This window comes from Thalassophryne amazonica, chromosome 19 (assembly GCF_902500255.1).
Source record: "Thalassophryne amazonica chromosome 19, fThaAma1.1, whole genome shotgun sequence".
NCBI classification, from domain to species: Eukaryota; Metazoa; Chordata; class Actinopteri; order Batrachoidiformes; family Batrachoididae; genus Thalassophryne; species Thalassophryne amazonica.
In genome coordinates, this window is record NC_047121.1 from 30,049,747 (window position 1) to 30,076,675 (window position 26,929).

The 26,929-nt window shown below is 42.7% G+C and overlaps 1 protein-coding gene across 1 annotated transcript in view; it reads right to left on the minus strand.

Annotated features, from left to right (window-relative positions):
- Positions 1 to 1,880: 1,880 nt before the first annotated feature.
- Positions 1,881 to 26,929, minus strand: part of LOC117501189 (titin homolog) — a 148,121-nt gene continuing 123,072 nt past the window's right edge. The window contains exons 11-25 of the mRNA XM_034160037.1: positions 26,670 to 26,809; positions 24,487 to 24,613; positions 24,338 to 24,373; positions 22,077 to 22,237; positions 21,852 to 21,978; positions 20,737 to 20,882; positions 15,728 to 15,854; positions 12,252 to 12,278; positions 12,028 to 12,140; positions 10,321 to 10,453; positions 10,027 to 10,166; positions 8,441 to 8,564; positions 7,000 to 7,158; positions 2,688 to 2,850; positions 1,881 to 2,565 (exon numbers count right to left, since the gene is read on the minus strand). Of these exons, the coding sequence (XP_034015928.1) occupies positions 2,477 to 2,565; positions 2,688 to 2,850; positions 7,000 to 7,158; positions 8,441 to 8,564; positions 10,027 to 10,166; positions 10,321 to 10,453; positions 12,028 to 12,140; positions 12,252 to 12,278; positions 15,728 to 15,854; positions 20,737 to 20,882; positions 21,852 to 21,978; positions 22,077 to 22,237; positions 24,338 to 24,373; positions 24,487 to 24,613; positions 26,670 to 26,809 (1,812 nt within the window). The 3' untranslated portion in view covers positions 1,881 to 2,476. The remainder of the gene's footprint in view (positions 2,566 to 2,687; positions 2,851 to 6,999; positions 7,159 to 8,440; positions 8,565 to 10,026; positions 10,167 to 10,320; positions 10,454 to 12,027; positions 12,141 to 12,251; positions 12,279 to 15,727; positions 15,855 to 20,736; positions 20,883 to 21,851; positions 21,979 to 22,076; positions 22,238 to 24,337; positions 24,374 to 24,486; positions 24,614 to 26,669; positions 26,810 to 26,929) is intronic.

Below are 26,929 nucleotides of genomic sequence, written 5' to 3' on the forward strand. Positions count from 1 at the left end.
GCTATACATTATTAATATATCCGTAATTCATACTGACAAATTTTCCATTTTTGGCCAATTTTGTTGCGGACGACAACGAACGCCTGAAATTTGTATACTCAATTCATGCGCAATTAATCCTTTCCCCAGTGGGACCGGGCCTTTACAAACAGGAAGCTCCAAATTTGGGAAAGATAAAACATCACTGCCCCACACTGTTGTTGCTAAATTTTGAACATCTTGAAATTAGTGCCACGCTCAGAGATGAGCCTCATTAACTGAAAATACTGCCTCTAAGAGCTACTCAGAGCCACTATTCTCCCACCGTAGCTGAATAAATCCTCTTGTGGCAAAAAAAACACGCTGCGTAGCTCATTAGCCATCCTTCATTATTCGGTGGGACCAAGGCTTAAGGGTAAAGACGTGAACTCAGTCATGTGTGATTGCTTTGCCGCGGACATATGGCGCCTGTCAGCTGACAGCCGCGTCACTGCAACACTGGATGCCACAGGGAGGTGTGTGTGACTGCGGGATTTGTAATAATTAAAACACATATCACATTTGCCACGCGGTCACCAGCGGATCACTATGCACTGTGACACGCCATGCCGACTGATATGTTCATGAGACGAGAGCCCGGCTGATGTCTTCATGAGATGAGTGCACCAGGTAATTCATGTAAACCATAAAAGGGAGAACAGTAAACCACATCATTTCATTCATTCCTGGTGTACGTCTAGGCAGAGGCCAACTCCGCTCTTTATAACAGGAATTAAGTATTATAAATTGTGGTGTTTTGAAAAAAAATTTTCCTCCGCTGCTGTGCACGCAAATTCCCACGTGCTCACACTGTGTTTGTGCGCGTGAACAGGAGCGTGCATGAAACTGTTGCCGTGGTATCGTGCACGCCTGTCCAACCGTGCATCCCTCCCAACAGCAGGTGGAATGTTTCGCGCGTCCCCATTTCATTTTTTGTTTGCAGATTTTCGGCCGGTTTCTGCTTCTTTTGCCCATTTTCGTGTTAATGTGTGCAGGGACCCTAATGTCGTGATTTGGCACGACATACTGTCAATAACATTGATCACAACAGAGCCTCCTTTGATGGCCAGTGGATGCAATCAAAGAAAAGAAAGCTGTTATGTGTGGGCCGCTGAAGAGGAGGTACTGCTGGCCCACCACCACCAGAGGGCGCCCTGCTTGGAGTGCGGGCTCCAAGCACGAGAGGGCACCAGACCCAGAAGAAGTGACAGCTGTCACTCATCGCACCAGCTGTCACTCATCATCATCACCATAAAGGCCGGACTGCAACTCCACCTCCTCGCCGAGAAATCGACTACCATTGGAAAGGTAATTTCTCTGCTGACAGACACTTTGTGTGTAATAACCTGAACTTCTATTGCAGCCGTTTTCCTGGAGTGTTGCCTTATCTGGAGGATTGGCGTTTGGTGTGACAGCGACGGCTTCGCCTCACACCCCAACCCAGATAAGTGGTTGACCAGGAGCTGCACGAGTGTGTGTGATTGGAGGTGGAGGTGCTCCCTCCTAACTGTGTTTGGACTGTGGATTACTGAGTGTGCGGACTCACACTCATACATCTTATCTCTGCTTTCTGCCAGCAGTACCAGGGTCAACAGCCGAAGACAGAGGCTACCTGGGGACTCGGGACTTGGCGGCTCGTGTTCTTCAGACCGTTGGTGGTGGAAGCCGTGTGGGACGCGGCTTCTCTCTCGTCGGGGGTCTTCTATCTTCGAGCCTGCCCACACGTCACCTGGTGTTAATTGACTGTGCAAATTCTGTGAATTTAGTTGTGTATTATACAACATTAAATTGTTACTTTTTGGCTTACTCATTGTCCGTTCCTTTGCGCCCCCTGTTGTGGGTCAGTGCTACGACACATTCACAACAATCACATTTTAATCTGACATGTAACAGCTTTCTCCTGAACATAATCATATTTAGAACAGCAGTCAATATCACTGTGCTTTGAAATGAATCTAAATTTAAACCTAGACACCTCAAACCTTATGTACAACTACTATTCAGGCACAAAGTTAGTGTTGCAACAGTTGTAGAAAGATACGCAAATTTAACAAGTTTGCTTTGAAGTGCAGTAAAAACATCTTTGGTCTATAAAAGCATGAGAGGCATCATATCGCTGCTATGATACACAAAGTATTCACATTTATTATTCTGAGTGAACACACAAAGTACCATGAAGGAAAGTCGTGCCTGCAGCACGGACAGAGAGCAGTCTCACTAAATCCACTCAAAACATGGCCACGGGTGCATGGACCTTTTGGTATGTGAGCAGAGGCGAAAAGTGGCTGCAGCTCACTCAGAACAAAAGAGACCACAGGAGCTGTGTGAAAGGACACTTTCTCAAAGTCTGGACAAACATTCGGTTTCTGATCCATGAAATGTTCACAACAGGCTCGATAACGGTCCAGCATGACAGGGCTCAGCCCCACAGCAGAGCTTCTCCAGAGGGTTGCACCCATCACAGAATCTCTACGGTCCATCTCTGGCTCAGTTTTCTCTTGTCAAAGGTGTTGAGGATCACCTGGTTCTTATCGTACTGATGACCACCTGCAAAAAAGATTCAAAGTGCCATCAGTCACTTCAACAAGAAGATGTCAACCCTTCACGCCGGTGTCTATCGTTAATTAACCCACAATAAACAATAACAAATGAAGGTAAAGCCAGTTCACCTTTGACCTCCAGGACCAGATCCGGTTTGAAGTGGCAGCGCACTAGGCCGTCTGGGGTGATGTCCCACAGCTGGTTGTCCTTGTCTCTCTCTGGGGAAACACAGAGCCGACCGCCTGCCATCAGCACACTTCCTGTGGGCTCCAGACAGCAGTCCTCCACCAGCTGGAGATGGGACACAAAGGACAAGGGGAAAAAACAAAAACATTCAGACTGGTTTCATTGTTTGCTGCAGCCCAAATATGTATCGGCTTTCGGAGGATGATTTCCTGATGTCAGGTGATTACTGGATATCTTTGGTACTTGGTCTCTACAGAAGATTCTTGGGTACCTCTGGAATGACTGTGTCAAATGAGCGGACACTTTGGGAGGAATAAGATGAGGAGTATCACTGACATTGTCAGGGAGCGTCAGCTATAATGTTTTGGCCACATGGCCCGTTTCTCTGTGCTCTGTGCGCAGGACTACTTAGTGTCCCTAAAGGCCCGGTCACACAGCACTTAACGAAGGGCAACGAAGTCCAAAACAAAACAAGAAATCTGAACTTTCGTTGACTTTCGTTGGTATCGTTTAACCTTCGCGCAGCTTCGTTCCTGCAGCGGTCGCTTGGTCAGGATTTTTAGACTGTTGAAAAACTTGAACGAAGGGCAACGTAAACCTCAATTCGTCCATATTTCATTTTGCTGTCATTCTTGGTGTTTTGTTTTCTATCGTTTGCTTAGTTTTTACAACATTAGTGTTTAGTCTGACTTCATTCGACCAGCTGAATGTTTTCATACAGTACAGAAGCCGGTTTGTGAGCGTTGCCGCGTTCATGTACTGTCAGGAATTACAGGGCAAACTCAGCCTGTTTGCTTGGATTTTTTTTTATCTGGGTGGGAGGTCAGCTTCAATGGGCTCAGGCACCTTATATATCAAATCAAATCAAATCAATTTTATTTATATAGCGCCAAATCACAACAAACGGTTGCCACAAGGCGCTTTATATTGTAAGGCAAAGCCATACAATAATTACGGAAAAACCCCAACGGTCAAAACGACCCCCTGTGAGCAAGCACTTGGCGACAGTGGGAAGGAAAAACTCCCTTTTAACAGGAAGAAACCTCCAGCAGAACCAGGCTCAGGGAGGGGCAGTCTTCTGCTGGGACTGGTTGGGGCTGAGGGAGAGAACCAGGAAAAAGACATGCTGTGGAGGGGAGCAGAGATCAATCACTAATGATTAAATGCTGAGTGGTGCATACAGAGCAAAAAGAGAAAGAAACACTCAGTGCATCATGGGAACCCCCCAGCAGTCTAGGTCTATAGCAGCATAACTAAGGGATGGTTCAGGGTCACCTGATCCAGCCCTAACTATAAGCTTTAGCAAAAAGGAAAGTTTTAAGCCTAATCTTAAAAGTAGAGAGGGTGTCTGTCTCCCTGATCTGAACTGGGAGCTGGTTCCACTGGAGAGGAGCCTGAAAGCTGAAGGCTCTGCCTCCCATTCTACTCTTACAAACCCTAGGAACTACAAGTAAGCCTGCAGTCTGAGAGCGAAGCGCTCTATTGAGGTGATATGGTACTATGAGATCCCTAAGATAAGATGGGACCTGATTATTCAAAACCTTATAAGAAGAAGAATTTTAAATTCTATTCTAGAATTAACAGGAAGCCAATGAAGAGAGGTCAATATGGGTGAAATATGCTCTCTCCTTCTAGTCCCCGTCAGTACTCTAGCTGCAGCATTTTGAATTAACTGAAGGCTTTTCAGGGAACTTTTAGGACAACCTGATAATAATGAATTACAATAGTCCAGCCTAGAGGAAATAAATGCATGAATTAGTTTTTCAGCATCACTCTGAGACAAGACCTTTCTAATTTTAGAGATATTGCGCAAATGCAAAAAAGCAGTCCCACATATTTGCTTAATATGCGCATTGAAGGACATATCCTGATAGAAAAATTACTCCAAGATTTCTCACAGTATTACTAGAGGTCAGGCTAATGCCATCCAGAGTAAGGATCTGGTTAGACACCATGTTTCTAAGATTTGTGGGGCCAAGTACAATAACTTCAGTTTTATCTGAGTTTAAAAGCAGGAAATTAGAAGTCATCCATGTTTTTATGTCTTTACTATGATGAATTCTAAAACCTGACTGAAACTCTTCAAATAGACCATTCCTCTATATATAGGCCACAATTAATCTTTTATGTGGATACAATTAATTATTTCACCACAAGCAACTGCTGAATTTGAAACAACAAAAAAGTTGTGTAATTTCCGACGGTACTTGAATGCAGCGGCGGCAGCAGCTCCTGCATGCGCTTAATATTTTCTATTAAATATAACAATATGAGTGTAGGAATGACAATCCAGCCCTTATGTACATGTGGTAACAGCTAGATGATTCAGATGATCAGATAAAGAGCTGTTCTAGAAGGCAGAATTCAGTGGGTTGGATCACGCGCTTCTGTTTGCAGTTTCTCCAGGACTCAGGCACTATGAGCTCCATCCCAGCACCAAGTCCTGGAACACAGAGATGCAGACACACACTGCTCCAGCAGTGGCTCCAGGCACATTTCGTTTAAAGCGTCGAGATCAACGTTAGCTTTGGTTTCATTTAGTTCCTCTTTCGTCCCTTTTGTGCTCTTCATTCGCAGGCTATTTGGTCATAAAGCTCGCCTGTCCACCTTTTCTCAACAATTTGTGACTTTTTTTTTCTTTCCCTTTGTTCAGTTATGCCGTGTGACCGGGCCATAAGGTTAAAAAAAGGTTGGCAGGCCAAAGAGCCTTCTCTTATCTTGCGCCTGTCTTGTGGAATGATCTTCCTGCATAGATAACAGTCAGAATCCATACAGACATTCAAGTCCCAACTAAAGATGCATCTATTCTCCCTCTCCTATGGCTAGCATACTTGTGTAGCATGGAACTATGCTTCCTCTCCTGTTAATTCATATTATTAGCAGCAGAACAGGTCTCAGCCTTGCTATATCTAAATTATGGGTCTGTTAGTGAAACACAGGGTTAGCTGCCGACGGCCATTTTTGTAATCTCTTGGCTTCCCTATTGTTTTACTGCTGGTGAATTAATGTCTCAGGTGCAGTTATTTCTGGCCAACTGATTTTGCTCTTTTTCTCTCTGACCGAGGCACTGACAACACCAGTGACGGATCCTGGCTCTGCACCTCAGGGCACCGGACTGACTCCATGAAGCCACATCTGTTGCACCACTGCCCAGAGGTCTTACCCTGCAGCCTACCAGTGCTGGACATGGATGCCTAAGAATTAGAGACCCAAGGTGGACTCTAGTTTCAATCAAAGACTGTGTTTTTGTTGCTCTTCTGTTTCTTCTTGTACAAACTATAAAAACTTTGTAACTGTTAGAATGGCCTAAGTAGTGGATCACCCCTCTGTGTCTGGTCTGCTTGAGGTTTTTTCCTCATTATCACCAGAGGGAGTTTTTTTCTGACCAACGTCGCCTGTATGCTTGCTCAGGGGGTTGGTAAGGTTAGACGTTACTCGTGTGAAGCACTTTGAGGCAGCTTTGTTGTGAATTGTGGCACTATACAAAAAAATAAATTGAATTGATCCAGCATGTATGAGGGGTGATTGAGAAGTTTTGAGCCTGACCCAGAAAAAGTAGAGTGTGGTTCATCATTTTGCATTCTATTTTAAAAACTGAGTTCCACATACAGAAGAAAAGGTCCAAGGTGCAACTTTATACATGTATGTATATATATATATATATATTTTTTTTTTTTTGACAGGTGTACTCTGGGAATTGATGTTGTCTACATTGACTTGTGAGGTGTTATCTCTTATGAATGAAAGAATACTTTAGAAAAGAAGGCATTCAAAATACAGACACCACAGTAGAAAGTCAGTGCATAGAACAGAAGTCAGTATAAATATGCAAAGTCCTTAAAAAAATTGTTCAGTGAAAAAAACACATTGACTGTAGATGCAGCAGACTCGTGAAGGAAGCTTGTGGACATGACTGGAGAACCTTTGCACAGGGTTAGGGTTAGGGTCTTCTTGTTACATCGTCATGGTGGAGTGACACAAAGAGCTTTTTTTTCCGTGAATGTGATGAGCACACGTGGAGATGGTTGTGCATTTCATTATGATGTCATAATTTAACTGGACAGGCTCCTTACATTTAAAACATTCATAACTATAGATTTCATCACACAGAACACCTGCACAGTGTTTATGAAAGATGTGACACTTCCGAGTCATTGTGGACGTCCAGGTATGAGGGTGGGGGCATAGTTTAGCTGACCTCAGTGCTTCATAGAAGTACTTTAGTGGTTCAGTGTGAAAACTTTAACAGTGTACCTTGCAGGTAAGCCGCCCGTCCCGATACAGCCAGATTTGCTCAACTGCTCCCGTCTCCTCCAGGGCCTGAACCCTCATCAGCTTGATGTCGTCCAGTGTTCCAGTCAGTGTCATCACGCTGCCCGTCTCCGTGCTCCGCAGACAGAAGTACATCTGCCTCTGTGAGAACAAGACATGACCGACCAAACAAAATCAAACCCTTTTCCAAAACCCTGCACAGAACACTTAAAATCCTTCAGTGCCTATGGGCATGTTGGTCTTAAAATGAGGTGTGGTCACTGCTATCAGCAGTTGGCATAAAGCTGTCACACCAAAAACCTGGTCTAAGATTGAGTTTAGAGTTTTCCTGCTATTTATATTGCACTGTATTCAGACACGCCTTACGTAGCCGGTGTTGCAGGCCGAACGGTCCGCCCCTAAAAATCAGTCCACCTTTTGCTTCTGCGCATGCATTGTTTCGGATCACAGCAGCACGTCTGAGATGGAGTCTCTTCATCCAAAGCAATCAAATGCATTAATGGGATTATTAACCATCCGATGATTAAGGTAAAACCTCTTAAATCATTCTAAATTCAGTTTTAAGCAGAAACAAGGCTGTTTTAAGCAGAAATTCAACGAAATTCGGTGATTCTTTGAAATGACCGACGCGCAGCGAACGCATCAGTTAGCAGCTCGTTTAGCTGTGGCGCTCTGATCGCTTCCGCCGCCTTTTATGATGAAATAAATGCTGAATTTATGTGGAAAGAAATCTGAGATAGATGATGACTGTAGTGCAGTTTGAAATAGAAACGAGGTGTTAATCCATGAACCGTGTCATCAGGGGAACGATTTTTAGGGGGACCGTTAGGCCAGCGACACTGGGTTCATGACAAGTACAAAGACAGGATGTGCCACAGGACTGTCCAGGAGGGAGGAGATCGGGTGAACAGAGAAGGAGCAGAAGGAGGTGTTGCAGGAAGGAAGCACTCGACTGCTTCACCTCAGGAACCTCTGGTGGATGACTGATACTCCTGTAAACGCTTTGCTGATTTTCACACAGATGCATCTTTCTGGTAGAAAACATCTTATTTCCTACATGGACAGAGTGTCATGTTACATTCAAAACACACCCATGATTAATGAAAAGCAGAGGTGGAAACCTCGTCTTCAGTGAGTAACAATTGCACCATGTGCTGCTTCTAACTGCACACCTAAAACAGCTGAGTTCACTGATTTGCTCATCGACCTGCCTGAAGAGCAAAATCAGCTGGTTTAGCAGTGAGAAGGAACAAATACGTGATGGGACATCTTCTCATTGAAGATGTGAATGTCCACCTCTGATTAAGAGACGACATGTAACCCCTTTGATGCCGCAGACGGCAAAGTGGAGTTTTGCTATTGTCAGGACAGGACTCTTTGTTTCTGTTGGTTCATACTTTCTGACGTCCCTCCTCTTGTGTACCTGGAATAACGGACGCAGGGAGCCTATTCGCTGCCAGCTGCTGAACTCGCACCAATCACCCACTTCACTGGGCTGCAGAAGCAGCTGTCGGCCGCGGTAGTTACTGTCCTCATACATCACCCACCTGGAGACAACAAGTTCATTAATCAAAAGACAAATGCATGATACAACGTGTTAGCAGAGCTCCTTCACGGTGGCTTTTTACTGTTTTTAACAACACGTTAAAGTTATAAAATGGGGCTGTTTCAGAATGTGCTTGATGTTTTAGCAACACAGCAGATGCTTAGAGAAAAACTGTTTTCTCTTTATATCCATGACACATTCTTATTATTGTTCCTGATTAAATGTCCCCACAACAACTTTCTATTGTACAATCAGAAAATTAATCAGAAAAAACATTAATCAGAAATGAATTATTTTCCTTCAATAATTATGATTCACAATGTTTTCGATGTTGACACACATGATGTAAATAAATCACTGCATTTCCATAAAAATTAATTAACTTTATTTTGTGTCTCGTTTAAATTCATTTAGGCAGTGTAAAACAGGCGGTCTTTTGTGGTGGTGTGTCGTCTGAGCCGTTTTATGTTTGGATTACAGACAACATAAACGAGGGGACCACACGTATGGGCGTGCGTTCCCCTCGTTTGCTTCCACCACAGCTGTCCGTGCGTCTGATAGGTCAGCGTGTCTCCTGCATCACTTCTCCATCTTAGCGTAGTTTCAAAAGATTGATCTTTAGCTTTAGTACGTAAAGCACCACATAAACACTGACACAACCTCAAAACATGACAGAGTCTGGCTTTTGGACTTGTTGCGAATGACAGTCTGGATGGTCATTCTGTCTTTAGTCCAGAGCACATGGCATCAATTTCCTCCAAAAAAGAACTGCAATACCGATCAATCTGACCATATTACATATTTCTGCGGCGTGATGGTCCAACCGAGAAGCCTCCAAACAGAGACGTTGAACACCACTTCTGGACCAGGTTGAGGCTTCTTTTTTCCACAGTACAGTTTTAAGTGTCATTTGCGAATGTAACTCCATACTGAAGTTCTTGACAAAGGTTTCCCAGAGAAATCCCTTGCCCATGTGGTTATATCAGTTATTGATGAATGTCTGTTCTTGATGCAGTGCTGTCTGAGGGATCTGTGATGAACCAGCATATTCTGTCATTGTTCCATGAAACTGTTTTTTCCATGGTGGGATTTTCAAGATGTTTTAAAACTTTGGTTTCCATGAATTCGTAATATTGTCATATGTGCTGTAACATCACCAGAAGGTTTTTTTTTTTTTGGAAGCACCACGACTGTGATAAAGGTATATTATGTGTGCGCTGAGGGCATCCTGTGGTTGGCTTTGCACATCACATGGTGCAAGTCTGGTGCATTAGTGGGCAAGAGTGAGATTCACATGCAGCTTTGTCACAATTATAAAAGTCTAAATTGAGAACAGGGCTTTATTTAAAGTGAATGAAATGACAGCATGAAGCTGCACCATGTCTGAAGTGTTTCCTGCAGATGTTACATTACAAACAGCAGCTGTGGACATGAACGGTAAGAATGTAAAGATGTTGACCTACATTCCTCCTTCCACCACAAGGGAGCGTATTTGTGCATCCAGGCCAGCCTGCTGCAGGCTGACAGCTCCTTTTGTCAGCACCATTCTGCGACCTCTGCAGCCCACCTTGCTGAACAGGACGATGGAGGGCAAAGACAACTCCTAAACAAAATGACAAGATGGACAATCCAGTCACATTTTGATCCAGATTAAGATTCTTTGGTCAACAACAACAACAACAGTAAAACATTGTGAACTGTATCAGTAAGATTAAATAAAATAATTTATTGAGCTCCCTTTGTCTGAGAGTTCTCACATGTCCAGTGGTCTGCATGGAGCGGATAGTAGAGTCTGAGGACAGGAAACCCATGGCCTCCATGTTGGGGTATTCGCCCTCCTCCAGCACATACATGTTATCTGTAAACTGGACTCCCTCGTAGGCTGCCCAGCTGACACACACACACACACACACACACACACACACACACACACACACACACACACACACACACACACACACACACACACACACACACATGCACACACATGCACACACATGCACACCCTGTTTGTTACTGGCTGATTTTCTAAATAAAATGTGGAGCAGTTTCACAAAGTCAGAGGATCGTGACGTCCACCACAGATCTTGCTGTGTCTCTTATGTTTCATTGTGTTTCACTCAAAAACCTTCAGACTGAATTTCATGAAACCTGGTAGAGTGGGTGGGACTTGGGTCAGAGGATTGTTTCACCTTCCATTATCAGTCTAAATTTTGCTTCCATCATGGATCCTTTCAACTGTATTTGCTGGGACTGGATTGGTTGGAATGCTGCAGATCTCGTGAGGTGACTGTGAGCCCTATCTCCACAATCTATAGTACACAGCCTGAAGCACATGGTGCAGGTGCATGGGCGTGTCCTTCTCCACTATGCTCTTTACGCAGTGTGTACTGTCAGTGCACAGTGAGGTGCAGGTATGGTGCAAAGAGTTTGTATTTAGACAAAACTGTACAAATCTTCACTCAGGGGGAGGAGAACAGGAAGACAGAGACTGGTAGCCAGTAAACCAGTATTGATCAGTATGTCTAGTATTTATATTGTGTATTTATATTTCAAACTGTTTTTCTTTTTTACTTTCAATTTTGATACTCTGTGTGCTTCTTACCCTGCGTGCTGGAACCTCAATTTCCCTGAGGGAGTCTTCCAAGGGATCAATAAAGTTATACGTATCTAATCCAATCTATATAGTAGTGCCCATTTCCGGTCTTCACAGACCCCTAATCGTAGTTTTCATTTGTTCTCAGCCAATCAAGACATAACGAGGTAGTCAACTTATGGCAGAGTAAGGACAAATGAACGACGTGCAGGTTAGCAGTCCCTGAAGCCTGGGCTGTGTTTTGGGCGTAACATGAATTACAGTAACCAGATCCGCCATTCTCTTTAACAGCATTTTCTTATTCAGCCAGCAGACTTAATTGAGAGGTTTTCTGCTGAGGTGATGTATCGTCTTAACGCGTGTGAGCTGATAGCAGCATCAAAACTGTCTGAGGTGAAGCTGTGAAGTGGTTTTGTATTATTTCAGAAGTGTTTACGTTCATTTTCTTTATTGTTGTTTTAAATTCAGTTCTGTTGAGTGCGCATACATCGTAACCCCCCCATGTACGGTTAATCTAAATATCAAGCCATATAAATAGAGAAATTCTGCGCTCAAGTTTAGACCAGCATAATCACTTTCTGCTGCCTCACAATAGCAACACTGCACAACCAACATACCCACATGACTGCACGTAGACTGTCATCAGTATTTAAAGAACGTGGGCGCTGGGCATGAAAACGACAACTGCACTGATCAGAAATGTCTCATTGTGACCTGCTTTACACTAGATGGAAGATAGGGCCCTTAAAGTTAGGTGGTTTACTGGCACAGAGGTCAAAGGTTTAGAATGTGGGCTGGTGTTGATGTGGCTGAAAGGTTTGTTGTGACATTTTACAGCAGTTTTGATTGACACTTAATTCAGACCTACCTGCCAGCCAGGACCTTGCAGGATCTGAGCATGAAGTCATCACCCAAAGCTGCTGTACTGTCCTCCAAAACCAGCAGCTGCCCCTCAAAGTCCGGCTCAGAAAACAACTGCACCTTTAATACACACCCAGACAACTTCAGTAAACCTGTCACACTCATTATTCCACGTTATTAAGGAAACTGTGTGAATACGGGTGACATAAACCAAGAACGAAGGAACATTACCTTGAATTTGGATCCTGTCATCGAGTCCTGGAGAACAGAAAGCAAAAGCATTTTGAACAAACCAGTAAGCTGGTGCAAAGGTCAACTCTGAGAGCCCGACTTCTTCATTACACGTGAGACTGACAAACATAAGAATCCTGATCTTCACTGACACCGAGGTCTACATGAGGTCACCACATTCCAAAAAAACCAACAGCAGGTCTGTAATTTATCACTGAGGGTCATTAGGAGTGGGCGGGTCCAGTTCTGAAAGATCAATGCCATGATTATTTCAAACTGTCACCTCACTTGCAATTTATGAATGATTTATTTTGTATATCTGTGACGGAGGCCAGCAGATGACACTGTGCATATGGTAGTCAATGAGCCTCACTCCCCCAACAGCTAAAGGATTCTATGGAGACTCAGGCCAGAAACCGGGTTTTAGCCAACTGGTCAGAGTGTCCACCTCCCATGCCGGAAGTTGTGAGTTTGTATCCTGAGTGGGAGGAGTCAATCACAACGCAGAGAGCACATCTTTTGTTTAAACACTGCCTTCATTGTTATGACTTTTTAAGATGGGATAATTTTTGGTATATTACAAAATCACTGATTTTAAAGTGTGTATCACTAGTAAATAAAATGTCAAATGAGCTGACTATTCTAAATGAGTAAAGATTTATGAAAATATTGTTTTGTGCTTTGTTTTTTGTGCCATATGCCCAGAGAAATGAAGTCATAATTGAGCCGGATTTTATCTGCTGCTGATAAATGCTCAGAAACATAAACCTCTCAGAAAACTGGACTTTGATGACATCATGTATGTAACGCCCCCTCGAGGGCCTCTATTGAAATGAACAGGGAAAAACTGAATTTGTTTTGTGTTTTTTATGGACTTACAGTGTATACGTCAAAATGTTTAAAATGTGTGTTTTATGAGGATGCACTAAACTTACTAACTTCTTAATAGGACTAGCTGTTAAAATCCCAAATAATCAGCAAATCAATTGTTGGAGGTGCCCTCTTAGATGAGATGGGATCAATGATCACAAGGTGCCACCACCACGCCACATCTTCAGCTGTTTGCCCTGAATGTCATTGGGTGTTTCAGCCACTTACAACAAGACACCCTCTGCCAAGGTTGGCCCATCCCAGGCTGATCAGACCCGGGCGTGCAGCATATGGGGGGGCACCTGGCGGTCATTTGGAAGCCCAAGTTGCCTCTTTGCGTTTCAGCCACAACCAGTGACTGCTCCACTCAGCTACAGTGGCAAGTTCTTTGACTAGCTTCCTTTGGGCCTGCCCTCTGATCCCTACTTCTTTCAGGAACTTTGTGGTGGTTCTGGCTACAAAGCCTCTACAGCCGACCTCCACTGGCCACACCTTCACACTCCAGCCCCGCCCCTCTGCCTCAGCTGCTAGGTTGGAATATCGCAGTTGCTTCCTTTCAAATGCCTCATCGATGGCATCCTCCCATGGAACGGTCAGCTCAACGATGAAGACACGTCGGCAGGATTTGGACCAGAGGATCAGGTCAGGACGCGGGGGGGCACCTGGCGGTCATTTGGAAGCCCAAGTTGCCTCTTTGCGTTTCAGCCACAACCAGTGACTGCTCCACTCAGCTACAGTGGCAAGTTCTTTGACTAGCTTCCTTTGGGCCTGCCCTCTGATCCCTACTTCTTTCAGGAACTTTGTGGTGGTTCTGGCTACAAAGCCTCTACAGCCGACCTCCACTGGCCACACCTTCACACTCCAGCCCCGCCCCTCTGCCTCAGCTGCTAGGTTGGAATATCGCAGTTGCTTCCTTTCAAATGCCTCATCGATGGCATCCTCCCATGGAACGGTCAGCTCAACGATGAAGACACGTCGACAGGATTTGGACCAGAGGATCAGGTCAGGACGCGGGGGGGCACCTGGCGGTCATTTGGAAGCCCAAGTTGCCTCTTTGCGTTTCAGCCACAACCAGTGACTGCTCCGCTCAGCTACAGTGGCAAGTTCTTTGATTAGCTTCCTTTGGGCCTGCCCTCTGATCCCTACTTCTTTCAGGAACTTTGTGGTGGATCTGGCTACAAAGCCTCTACAGCCGACCTCCACTGGCCACACCTTCACACTCCAGCCCCGCCCCTCTGCTTCAGCTGCTAGGTTGGAATATCGCAGTTGCTTCCTTTCAAATGCCTCATCGATGGCATCCTCCCATGGAACGGTCAGCTCAATGATGAAGACACGTCGGCAGGATTTGGACCAGAGGATCAGGTCAGGACGCAGGTTGGTCACTACAATTTCGGGTGGGAAGGTGAGCCTCTGGCTGAGGTCCACTTGCATTTCCCAATCGCGGGCTATGTTCAACAGGCCCGGATCCGGGGATAACTTGGTCCCTCTTTTTTCTCCTTCCCGAACGAAAATCTTGTGTTGGAAGGTAGGTTGGGGGTTTACGGGCATGGCGGTGGTGGTTACCCTCCTGTTCTCAAGTTCAGCAGCCAAGCACTTCAACACCTGGTTGTGGCGCCAGGTGTATCTTCCCTGTGTCAGGCTTGCCTTGCACCCCACCAGGATGTGTTTGAGGGTTGCCGGGGCTGCACACTGGACACAGGCTGGGTCTTCTCCATACCAGACATGTAGGTTGGTTGGAGATGGCAGGACATCACATGTAGCTCTAATAATGAGTTTAAAAAAACCCCTGATCTAATCCTGTCACAAAAATAATGAAAGAATCACAACCATTTAGGAATTGCCAATTAGGGATCCCTCAGGGAAGAGTTACAGGACTTGACTGAGGACAGGGAAATGTGGGAAGAGCTGCTTTGTCTGCTGCCACAGCGACCCCGGAGCCAGATGAGTGGTAGAAAATGAACATGAATGAATGAAAGTGTGCCTGTAGTCCTGACTTTTAGGTATAATTTCAGGGATTTAACAAAAATATTCCATTAACCATTGAGGAATTACAGCCACTGGCACACATCCTGCCTCCATTTTCCCAAAGTAACTGGTCAAACTAAATATATAGATTATTTCTTAATACAAATAATCAATTTTACAATCACTTATCTCCAGACAAGTCATGCAATGGAAACATGAACATTTCCAAGTCACCGAATGTGTCCTGAACATTTGTACATGGTGGATTATCAGTATTTAGGAAAAATATTTCCACTATTTTGTGCTAATGTTTAAATCTGCTACGTTCCACTGTAGCTATTGGAGCCATATAATATGGAATGACATGAGTTATTCCTTCTTGAAATTTGTGTTTCTGCTGAGATCAACCATTCAACACAGATGAATTAATGTTTATCTCTCTGAGGTTGACAGGATGCTGGAACCAGAAGCACAGTTTTACTGAATGAGCGTCCACACTCACTTTTACACCTTCTGTTCATTTAAATTCTATTGCTAATGTAGGAAACAGGAGACCATCCCACGTGAAAAGGTCACGTCAGCGAGGCCGTGCACTCAGATGATCAGAGTGATCACAGAGGCTGCAGAAGAGCTGTGCTTACGTAGAAGACAGGCTGTATGGATGAGATCCGGAAGTTGTGGGCCCCCCAGTCCTCTGGGCTTCCGTACAGTCCTTTCTCCAAGACGTAGAGCTCGCCGCTAAACACAGGTTTCTCAAACGCCAACCAGCTGCCATAGACACACAAACCACATGGTGAAATACATAAATAAACATTTATCAAACTGTGAGAAAAAAGGTTCTAAAATCTCTCATATGAACAAAACTGAGTATGCACGCCGGCCACACACATATCAGAAATGCTGATAAATCCCACGTCATAAACCGCATTCTCATGCATGTCTGTTGTCATTTGCATTCAAAAACACCCTCAATTAACCATATATGGCAACAAAACATCTGTTCAAAAACCAACTGGAAATGTTGTGTTCCAGTCACAAGATTAAAGAAAAGAAACTTTTGCAGCACTCAAGGTTTTTGAGTATGGTCACAGCAGTGTGATGACAAAAACAAATGTAGTGAATGGCAACACTAGGTGGCACTGATGAGTCCATAAGTAGTTTTGAACCCAACCATTCACAAATGGTGCCACATGTTGTTTCTTAACTCATACATCACAATCACTTGAGGGCACCATTTTAACAAGCTTTAACACACTCACCACAAAAATCAGCATCAAACTTTCCAATTAACAGAATAAGCAGATAATTATTTATCATTACAGTTTTCCCAGCATCCTTTGTACTCTTGTGAAAACTTTTTATCGGAAGTGGTTTATTTTTAACAGGTTAATACAATTTCTCTTACCAGATGTTTCATTTAAAATTTATTTTGGGGCAAACCTATAATTCTGACAATTTTTATATTGTGACGTTTTATATTTCTTGATCATTTTTATATTTCTGACCATCTTTATTTTTTGGACAACTTTTAAATCTCTGTTTCTGCGTGCTTTTCATGTACTATTGTACACTTTTTTTTTTTACCACACTAATAAATTAATTATAAATTATGTGGCACATTTAAATGTGTGACAGAATTTCTTTTAAACAACAGGCAAACCATGACATGATACTTAGATGAAACCTAATGAAATATTAATCTGAAAATATATTTTTTGTCTGTATTTGTAGGTTTTGGCACAAGGAGGTTTAGTGTCTGTTTCCAACAGACATAATTACAAACTGTGTACTTATTTCTTTGAGTAAATAAAGAATGTGCATTGACGAGGCTGTATGCTCTGATGGCAGCAATGCTTTGTAGATGCAATTCCATGTTCTACCAGTAGATGCTGTACGTATACATAGTCAGAGCTGTATGTATGTTTACACACATTCCTAAGTATAAGTTGGTAAATTAAAAACTTTGCATAGAAATGTTCAGGTGAACAATTAACACACAAATCTGTGTGTATGAATGGTCGATAAATGAACCTCCAGGTCTTATGTTTCTGTTCCATTTCCTGACTGAACCTGAATGCTGTCCACACTGTAAAACCTGGACTACTTCAAAACATTAAAGTGGCAACCAGTCTAATGTTGAATTGTGTTGAATCAACTTAAAGCTATATTCCTTTTAAATTTCAGAAAATTCAACAGATTTTGTTTCTACTGATATCCAAGCATTACAATGTCAGTTTACTTTTGAGAGCATATTTATGTGGGGGATTCAGTGGTGAATATAGTCTTTTCCTCCAAATGCTATTGTGCAGATAAACTGCAGGATGAAGCGCATGCATGAGGTTTTGTGATGACCTGTGACCTGACCCACTTGCTTGATGCACGTTCCCGGACTGTGCACACTAACATCTGTACAACCCAGTCTCATGATATGTCATGATTCAGGAGCACGGAACATGAATTAATCTATTGGTTCGTGATATTGTGACAAAAAGTGCCTCATTTTCATCACGGCAGCACAAATCCATTTTCATTAATTCCGTGATGGCTGCATGAAGTTAAAAGTGAAGCGGGGTGTCGAGGTTATGGTTAGGGTTGGGGGAAGGAGTAGGGTCAGGTTATGGTTAAGGTTAGGGGCAAGAGAAGGGTTAGTAATAGTGAGTTTAAAAAAACCCTGTCACATTTGACCCATTTCGTGACTGATGTCTTGTAAACCACTTCAGAGGTGTTATTTGGTTTCAAAACAGCATTTTTAGATTTAGAAGTATTTCATAAGTCCATAACATTTACAAAATACATAAGAAACAGATTTATGCAGAAATAAACAGTTTTGGATCGTTTTCCACCATCTTGATTTATTTTGTTTGAGCGAGCAGCCAGCTGACGTCATGCTGCCTTTCTTTACCCCGACTGGCAGTCGCCGTGTCCTTCCCAGCATCCTCATGCAGTCATGTGATCTGCGATGTTGGTACCAATGTAGGACATAGTGCCTGATCGCCTGAATTTCCACCCCTTAGGGGTGGAAATTATAATAGTTTCCAGACAGTGTGAATTTTTATCATATTGGCAATATCCTATTATGAATCTCTTATTTAAATGCTAAGGAAAAAAATTACAGAAGTGCCAAAGAAAATTCTTTGCATAACTTAAACTTTAAACAAACTCAGAGGCCGTACAGCTTTAAATCAAATAACCACTCATGCTTGTTGATGTGACTGAATGGGTTTGAGGTAATCAGTTTCTTGGAGATGTTTGAGCTGGATTAACTGATCATGCTTTACAGAGCTGTGATTAATCATAAAGAGAGGCCATAAAAAAAGCAGGTGAGGCAGAAGTAAAGCCAACACAATGTCTCTCCTAAAGGTCGGATGAAGCTGAAATTAGACCCAACCTGCAGCAGGCTAAATGATGAACTTTGTTCACTGAAAAGGAAGAGCACGTTTTGAACCAGTAAGTGGCATAAATATCCTTAATTGATCATTTCTCTCTGGATACTGTCGGCCGTCTCGTTGTTGGGACAGAGTGTGCGTCACCATGACAACTTAAATTCTGAATACAATCCCATAATGAGCACCCGTTTCCACATACATGACTTTTGTAAATGCTGAGTTGTTTTATCAAACCTGAAGTATTAATGATCAAACTGGATCAGGTGAGTTAATTCATCAAGTATTCTCTAGGACTGTGTGACGTGTGTGTGTACGTGTGTGTGTCGGTGTGTACACGTGTGTCCCATGTCTGACAGGTCCAACAACAACAGAAAGACTTAGTCATGTTTGTATGAAGAGATGAGATGCACACACCCAAAGATGATCAGGACGTGCACAAAACACCAGCACAACAACCTGCATATTAAGCGTTCACATTTTGTGCAGAACGGCTGAGTGAGGTTTGTGCCGTCAGCAAATCACATCACCCGTGCCTCTACATCACTGAGCCAATCACAGCAGAGAAACATGAAAATGTCCCATTAAACAAAGGAGAGCAGAGCTGGGAGTAAGTCACCATCAAGTCACTCTCAAGTGATGAATCAGCAAGTCCCAAGTTAAGTCTCAAGTCATAATGACCACCAACTGTTTGCAAGCTGACTTGAGACGACTTGGGATGTGCAGACTGATGACTTGAGAAAGACTTGACAGTGACTTATTCCCACCTCTGGAGGAGAGACTAATAACTCTGTGTATTTATAGGGCTGGCTGATATGGCAAAAAAAAAGAAAAGATATTGTTCGATTCTATATTTATTATGATATAAAACTGAATAATGCTGCCAGCTTGTGCATCCTGATAATGACAGAAGTGTAGAGAAACTAGAGTGTTCATTAGTTAAACTTTGGACTTTTATTGTATTTCATTTTGGGAAGTAATTTGTATATAACTTTAGAAAGTGCTACACAAGTAACTATTGTTACTGTATCCACACATCGGCGTGCACAGGCCCGAGCACCATCCCACCCCCTTTTTGAAGGAAGTCGGTTAAATGCCCACACAAAATTAAATTACTTTGTGACCCCAACACATCGTAAAAAAGGGGGGGAAAAAAAAGCAAAAAAAAAAAAAAAGTTTTCATGATGTTTTTCTTTTTTTTCTTATCCGCGATGATATCATCAGTGTGCGCTGGTAGTGGAATCAAAGTTTATGTTGAAATGTGCTCATATTCTGAAAGACTCATGCAAGAAAATAGGAAATGTTCCGGGACAATGGATAACTCTGACAAGGTTCAGACAGAATTTTGCTGTGACGGTTTTACTGCTGTTGACATGAGAAAGCAGCTAAACCTCGACTGAATGTCCACTGGCAAACTACGAACAAGCACAGGACAAAACCAATGACCAACCATCAGGACAGTTCTCTGTCTCAACTTTCCAATGGACACGCCAGACATCAGCTGACAAAGAAGACATTTAATGAATGAGAAAAAGATAAAAACGGACACGAACAGGTGAGTTACTTGTGATTTATTTTTTATTTGTGATGAAATCAGACATTATATCAAAATGGGTGTTCTAACAAATGTATGTAAACTGGTTCTCATCAGGCAGAATTTCGTGCGGAACACCTTGGTCACTACGAATACAGTAATTACTGTAGCAGCGGTGCATGGCTAGAGCTTTCATTTTGAAAGGGTGGGGCAGGAGGTGTGTGTTTCTCACACCTCCTGACTTCAGTGTTGCAAAGATTCTCCAGTTGTTGCTCACACAATGATCATGGTGTAATGGCACAGTGACCGCTGCCATCTGAACGACCACGCGCTTTACCTAAGTGTAAAACAGTCGGTCACCTTGAAGTCCTTTATCACCTCTACAGTCCATTTGTTAAATACTTTGCACTTTAATATGTAAGCTACAAAAGTGCAGACATTGGCCTGATATATTTCTGCAAAATGCCAAGATTATTATTTGAGAGACTTGAAAAGAAGTTCTAAGTCCCAATTTACACCAAAATAATTAAAACTGACCTTGTGCCAGTTGTCACCAGCCTGATCATTACCACAGAATGAAGCGTCTGAACGCACAAACAAACTAGTGAATTTTAATGCCAGGAAACTGCAGGTCCATAAGAACAGGATACAAATCTGTTCTTTGTGTATTTCTGTTTACCTTCACATCAAGAACATTTTGAGTTGTTATTTAGATAGAAAATGTTGAACTTACACTCCACCCAGGACGTTGACGGACTGGGTTTTGATACCATAGCCAACACCCTCCATGTTGGGGATGGGTCCCACCAAATCCATGCTTAGTCCCAGCTCTCCAAAGTCCAGATCACTGAAGAGTTTAACATGGGGGCACTGGAAATCCTAAATAAAATAAATAATTAATTAAAAGTTAGCAGTTTCACACAGATATGTAGAAAGTTTGTTTTTGTGCACAAGAGATGACATCTATTACATAGACATCAAGATAAATGTAATTATCATATGCAGAAGTTATGGCTAATGACTGGTCAGACAATGTAAAGGGAAGGTCATCAAGAGTTAATACCCCCCAGATTTAAAACCTGGAGACAGAGGAATGTGACAGCTGTAAAACTGATGCCCTTAAATGAGCAATGTTCTGCTTTACACAATCAGCAGTGACATTACTTTTGGCCTTATTAACATCAGATCATATTATATCTGCCAGGATTCAGAGCCAGGAACAAATCAAAAGCAGAACCCCAATATGCAGAACAGCCAAGACAAAGATGAGTTCCAAAAGAAGCCAAAGTTTAATATTCAGTCAGTGAAACATAAAAACAGGTGTGGGAAAGGTTTCAACAAAAATACAAACTAACCCTGAGCGCAGGGTGAGGAGAAAAAAACAACAACAGTAAAACAGGGAGTGCAAACAAGAAGACTGAAATGCGTCTAGCCCCTGGGAATGAACTGAACACATAAAAGAACAAGTAACCACAAAGAATAATACCAACAACCTGTAATATAGGATATACATACCACCAGCACATGAGAAGTGCAAACAACACACCACACAAATATCACACACACACAGACAAGAGAACAGGTGCACACATACAGGACAAGGGGAACAGACCTGAACAAAACCCAAAAACCCCATAACAGATGGGCCCAAGACAGTAAATGTACTAATCTGTACACTGCATGTGCTTTTCTACATTTACGAGGCACTGATGTGCCGGAGAAATGGGTCCAGCATCACACTGAGGGATACTCAGCCACAACCGAGGAACCAGCTTACTGAGTGGCAGTTTTTGGATGTCTACTCTGACTGAAATATAGTCACCTCTCTACACAGCGTGTTGGACTCACTGTGCGTATGGGTCGAAGTGACAGAAGCCCGTCGGTTTGTCCTCCCCAGTCACCGCAGTGAGGATACTCCCCCTCCTCCAGGACGAACTGCTGTCCCTCAAAGTCCGGCTCATCATAGCCCACCCAGCTACAAAGACCAAAACAGAGATGTTATTAGTTTTATGAGGGCAAAAATGATCATCACCATCACGTTCAGTCAATATCTGGAGTCACACATGTTCTTACAGGCCACCAAGTATCTTGAGAGACCCCACAGATGTCAGCATCTTCTTCTTCTTCTTCCCATCTGTTCTATCCATTTCTTCCTCTTGTCCTGTCAAGTTGTACACATCACTGTGCACCTCCAAGCACTCGCCATTAAAGTTGGGCTTCTCAAACAATAAAGCCTGCGTGAGAAGGACAAGAGAGATAAATACAGCTCTAATGTTTGTGTGTCTGACTTAATATATTCATGTCAGCATAAACATGACACCAAAAAGAGTAGGGTAAGTTCAGTCAAGTTTATGATCATGATCAGTCCTCGTGCCCTCTGATCAGTTCGCCATTTAGTAATGCTGTGTTTACACATAACGATGGTACGTCACGAATGCCACGAAGTACACATTCTTGGCTGCTGATCACAAATGTGATGATTCGGGGCAGAGGCGCCAGGTGTCCTCAGGAACTGCTGCAACCTGTTGCCACGTGTTACGATTAATGGCACGTGTTGCTGGAGAATTATAAGGAACCATTACGCACGGTCAAGAATAATGTCCTGCGCTACTGCAAGCTGTTGTGTGCTATCATGTGTTACAGCGAATCGTTAAGTTCTGTCATGTTGTGAATGAGGCGAATTGTCTCCTCACACACACACCCATATTCATCCAACTGTCAGTTGCTGAACAATTCAGATCGCTCCAGTTTGCTCCTCAACAGCCACAGCAGAAGAAGTTTGTGACTGCATGCTTAGTTGGGCTATGTGCCGTGGAGTGGCGCAGAGAGGAGGAGGAGACTGAGAGCCAGATGTGTGGTTCCATGCGGCTCTCGTCTCGCTCGTTTTCCCAAACATCAGGCACAGCAGCAGGTGGAACACCTGGAGGAGCGCGCTGAGGAGCATTTGGAACGAGACTTTTAGCCAACTTGGCATCACTGTACTCCTTCAGCATACTGCAGAAATGAAACTGAATGCAGTGCAGCAAGGTTTAATTGTGCGCAGTCAGAGAAGAACGCTGTCACGCTCTATTAAGGATCACCACTAATCAAGACAGATCAACACGCTCAGTTGCAACCTCCATGACATGAGGCAAAATGAGGGTGACGCGTGACATTCATAGAAAATTTTTTTGACAGCCAAAAACACACTCCATGAAAATCACGCACCAACATGCACTATTAAGAAACCTATTCAGACGTTAAGAATGTCAGGACTGTGCCAAGAATGACGCAAATATGACATTCGTAATGTGTCTTGCCTATGTGTAAACGCAGCATAAGAGACATGCTTTTGCCTAGTCCAGTACAGAACATCACCAAAACTCAATGTGTGACTCCACCACAAATACAAATATCAACCCAGCAGACACCAATGCAACATTCCATCTGCATCATTTTAAATGGATTATATAAAAGTGCTAAACATGGACAATGGAGTCACAGTGACATCTGTGCAGATCACATTATACCGAAGAAAAAAATCGTAACATTTGGAGTTTGGTTGTCATTTTTCAGTTTTACCTAAAAATTCAGGAGCTAATTTTGAAACCGCATGGAACTCAGTGTGACACAATTTCGAAGCTAACGCATTCACTTGCTGTTTTCGTATCAGTACTAATACTGACTCAGTAAATACTTTGGACCAGTCTGATCAGTGGTCTTGTGTAGTTCCTGCAGTACTCTGCTGGATGAACAAGCTGCAACATTTCACAACATCATCTGCATTTTATTCAAGCCTCAACATGTCGTTTCTCCATGCACGCATCTGGAAACAACTTTCATGATAATTTCACCTGTTTGAACAGTATTTCACTGATTATCCATTAAATCAATAAGGCAGACTACAATGTAGAAGTTTTCGACGCTTCTACAAGTATGTTTTTATACGAAAGGGAGGAACTAGTCAATTTAGACGCAATTTTAAGGGGAAGTGGTGTCCAAAAAGTTAGAGAGGCGGACTTGCACCCAGAGGGTCAAAGGATCATTACCTGATCAAACAAGAAAATCAGTAAGATGGATAATACAATAATAATAATAGGTTAGTCATACAACACTTTAAATATGAAGTGTTCAGTGTAATACAACACACATAAAACAAAATCCTACATCCATAGGAATAATAAAATTAACAGTTAAAAATAAAGCATCAAAACTTTCAGACCAGCAGATAGCAACAGTTAAAATGAGGACTGCATAGCAGCATGCTGACACTGGAGTGTGGATTTGAAGCATCAGTGTAAAGCATTCTGGAAATGCAATCCACTGAAATAAAACAATCACATCTTCATACAAACCTTGACATCGTTGGGATGCTCCACTCTAATCGTTCCCTACAGTGAAAAGACAAATATCTGTCAAACTAAAACAGCGAGTTTATGCTTGATCGATCCAAACTATTTTTTTAATACACTGCAAACTCATAGGCAGACTTAATGTACTCTACCATTCGCAGTGGTCTGAGAGAGCCGACAAAGGGCTCAGCGAAACCCCAGGCCTGTGGGCAGGGATACTCCCCCACCTCCAGTACTGCTAGGAATCCTGCAAAGCCGGGGTCACTGAACAGCAGCCAGCTGAAGCCACACAGGAACAACGTAAGAGACAGACACAGAGAGACAGAACGAGAGAGTTGAATTACAATGATAACTAGAGCACTGCGCTTGTAGAGCGCAAACCTCAGCCAACGCTAGTTTCCAATTCCACAAATTTTTACTTTGGAAAGAATTTTCAAGGTCAAAGTCCTGTTAGAAGTGGCTTTTTGTAAGGTAAAATATAATACAAAATATAGATCAAAGGAGCTTTTCAATGTTAAAATCAAATAGCTGCTAAATCTGCAATATGGATGCGGATACAGATGCAGATCAAACTTAGTCTATTTATTGAGAGTGCCAGTTTGCACTTCATTGTCACAAATGGTAATGAATGATTGAAGCACTTTTGACTGAGATATAATGCAAAATGTACACCAAATAAGCTTTTCAATATTAACTTCAAATGTCCACAAAATCCACAATCTGGATCAGACCTGGATCAAACTTTGTCAGGTGACAGTGAGTGCCAGTCTGCACCTCACTTTCAAATATGAGCATGATTGAGTTTGATTAAGATATAATGTAAAATATAATTTAAATGGGGTTTTCCACTTCGTCAGTTGATACATAATACTCTCAAATATGAACGATATTCAATCTTTTTTTGACAGCGTTATGAATTTTTGAAAACCCATTTAATGTTAAAGGATAGGATTTTTCCTGGTGTTGACCTCTGACCTTGAAAATTGAATCAATTCTTGCCTATTAGGACATGAATCATCTGTAAAAATTTCATAACGATCTATGAAAAATCGTGGGTTAAAGGCTGTTCACAAACAGACAAACAAACGTGTGATAACAGCCTCCGCCCAACTTCGCTAGTGGAGGTAATAAAATGCTGTAAATGACTTAATATAGGTTTGGGTCTGTATTATGTCTGACCTAGTTCTATTCCTCTTGAGACATACTGGGATCATAGAGTTGGATATAACAAAGCTAGAGAGTGCCCTCCCTACACCGCTAATGTTACACTGCCATGCCTACATGGGGGCACGACCGCCATTACTAAAGAGGGCAAAAAGGACACGAAGTACCTGGATGTGCAACACAGTGTGCGTGTTGAGTGAATGCAGAAGTACCAAGGGCAATCACTACAATGGGCTTACACGGACCATAAATGCCGTACATACCTGTTTTTGGTTCGCTTTTTAAATAAATAATATAATTAATTAAATTAGAATTAAAAAGAGTTAATTTTCTTACCTTCCTGGCAGAAATAGTGGGGCTTCACTATCATAACACCTGGGCAGAACACTAACATGGAAACACACTCACGACTCGGTCATCACTAACCACAGCATGGTGCATCATGCAATGTAAACAAATCCACAGATTAATTCTCATGATGTCGTTGTCCCAAGAGCCTAATGACATGAAATTTCCAGCTTGGCACAAAATAATGCTCACTGCACACTCTGGAGTTGACTGTAGGATTAAAGAGGGTGAATGCATACTTGCATTTAAGTTGGTGGGATGTCAAGGATATTGAATAATTAAAATAAATTAAATTAATTCTCAGTTTGTACGTTAGGCCTACAGGCCTGAGGTCACCCAGAATCACTACAATTATCACCAGCAGTCTTCAACTTCCAATACATTTGTTCACAATTCTCCAGAAGAACACTGGCACATGCACATGTTTTCCAATTTTCCAGTTGCCAATCACACTGCTGTACTGAACTTATTACTGTGTTAAAAATAAGATCTTCTTTGTCAACTTGTGTTTCTTGGATGCTTTATTTTCATAGTAAAGAAAATGTATAGTATACAGAACGTAGTGTTCTGTATAAAGTCTACCATGGAGATGAAGGATGGTTTTCAAGAACAGCGCACTAATCAATCCTAATTCAAACATCGCTTTTTGCCCTCTTTGGTAATTGCAGCTCATGCTCTTTGACGGCACACGGCCATGCGTGACTCCACCCTCTAGCTTCACTATATCCAACGCTATGACCGGGATTATTTTCATCATGAATCATGGTTACTTACTACATTTATGGCTGCATCACATCAGTACCAAAACAGAGTGTAAACTTACACCCCAGAATGAACTTTAATGGAGCCGGTGGTCTGTGGGAGTGCATAGGCTCCAATCTCTATCACCTCATCACAGTATGAAGACATCCTTCCCAACCCATTCACCTCTGAATACAAGTTAATACGGGGTGTGCTGTAATCCTACAAAACACACACACACACACACACACACACACACACACACACACACACACACACACACACACACACACACACACACACACACACACACACACACACACACACACACACACACACACA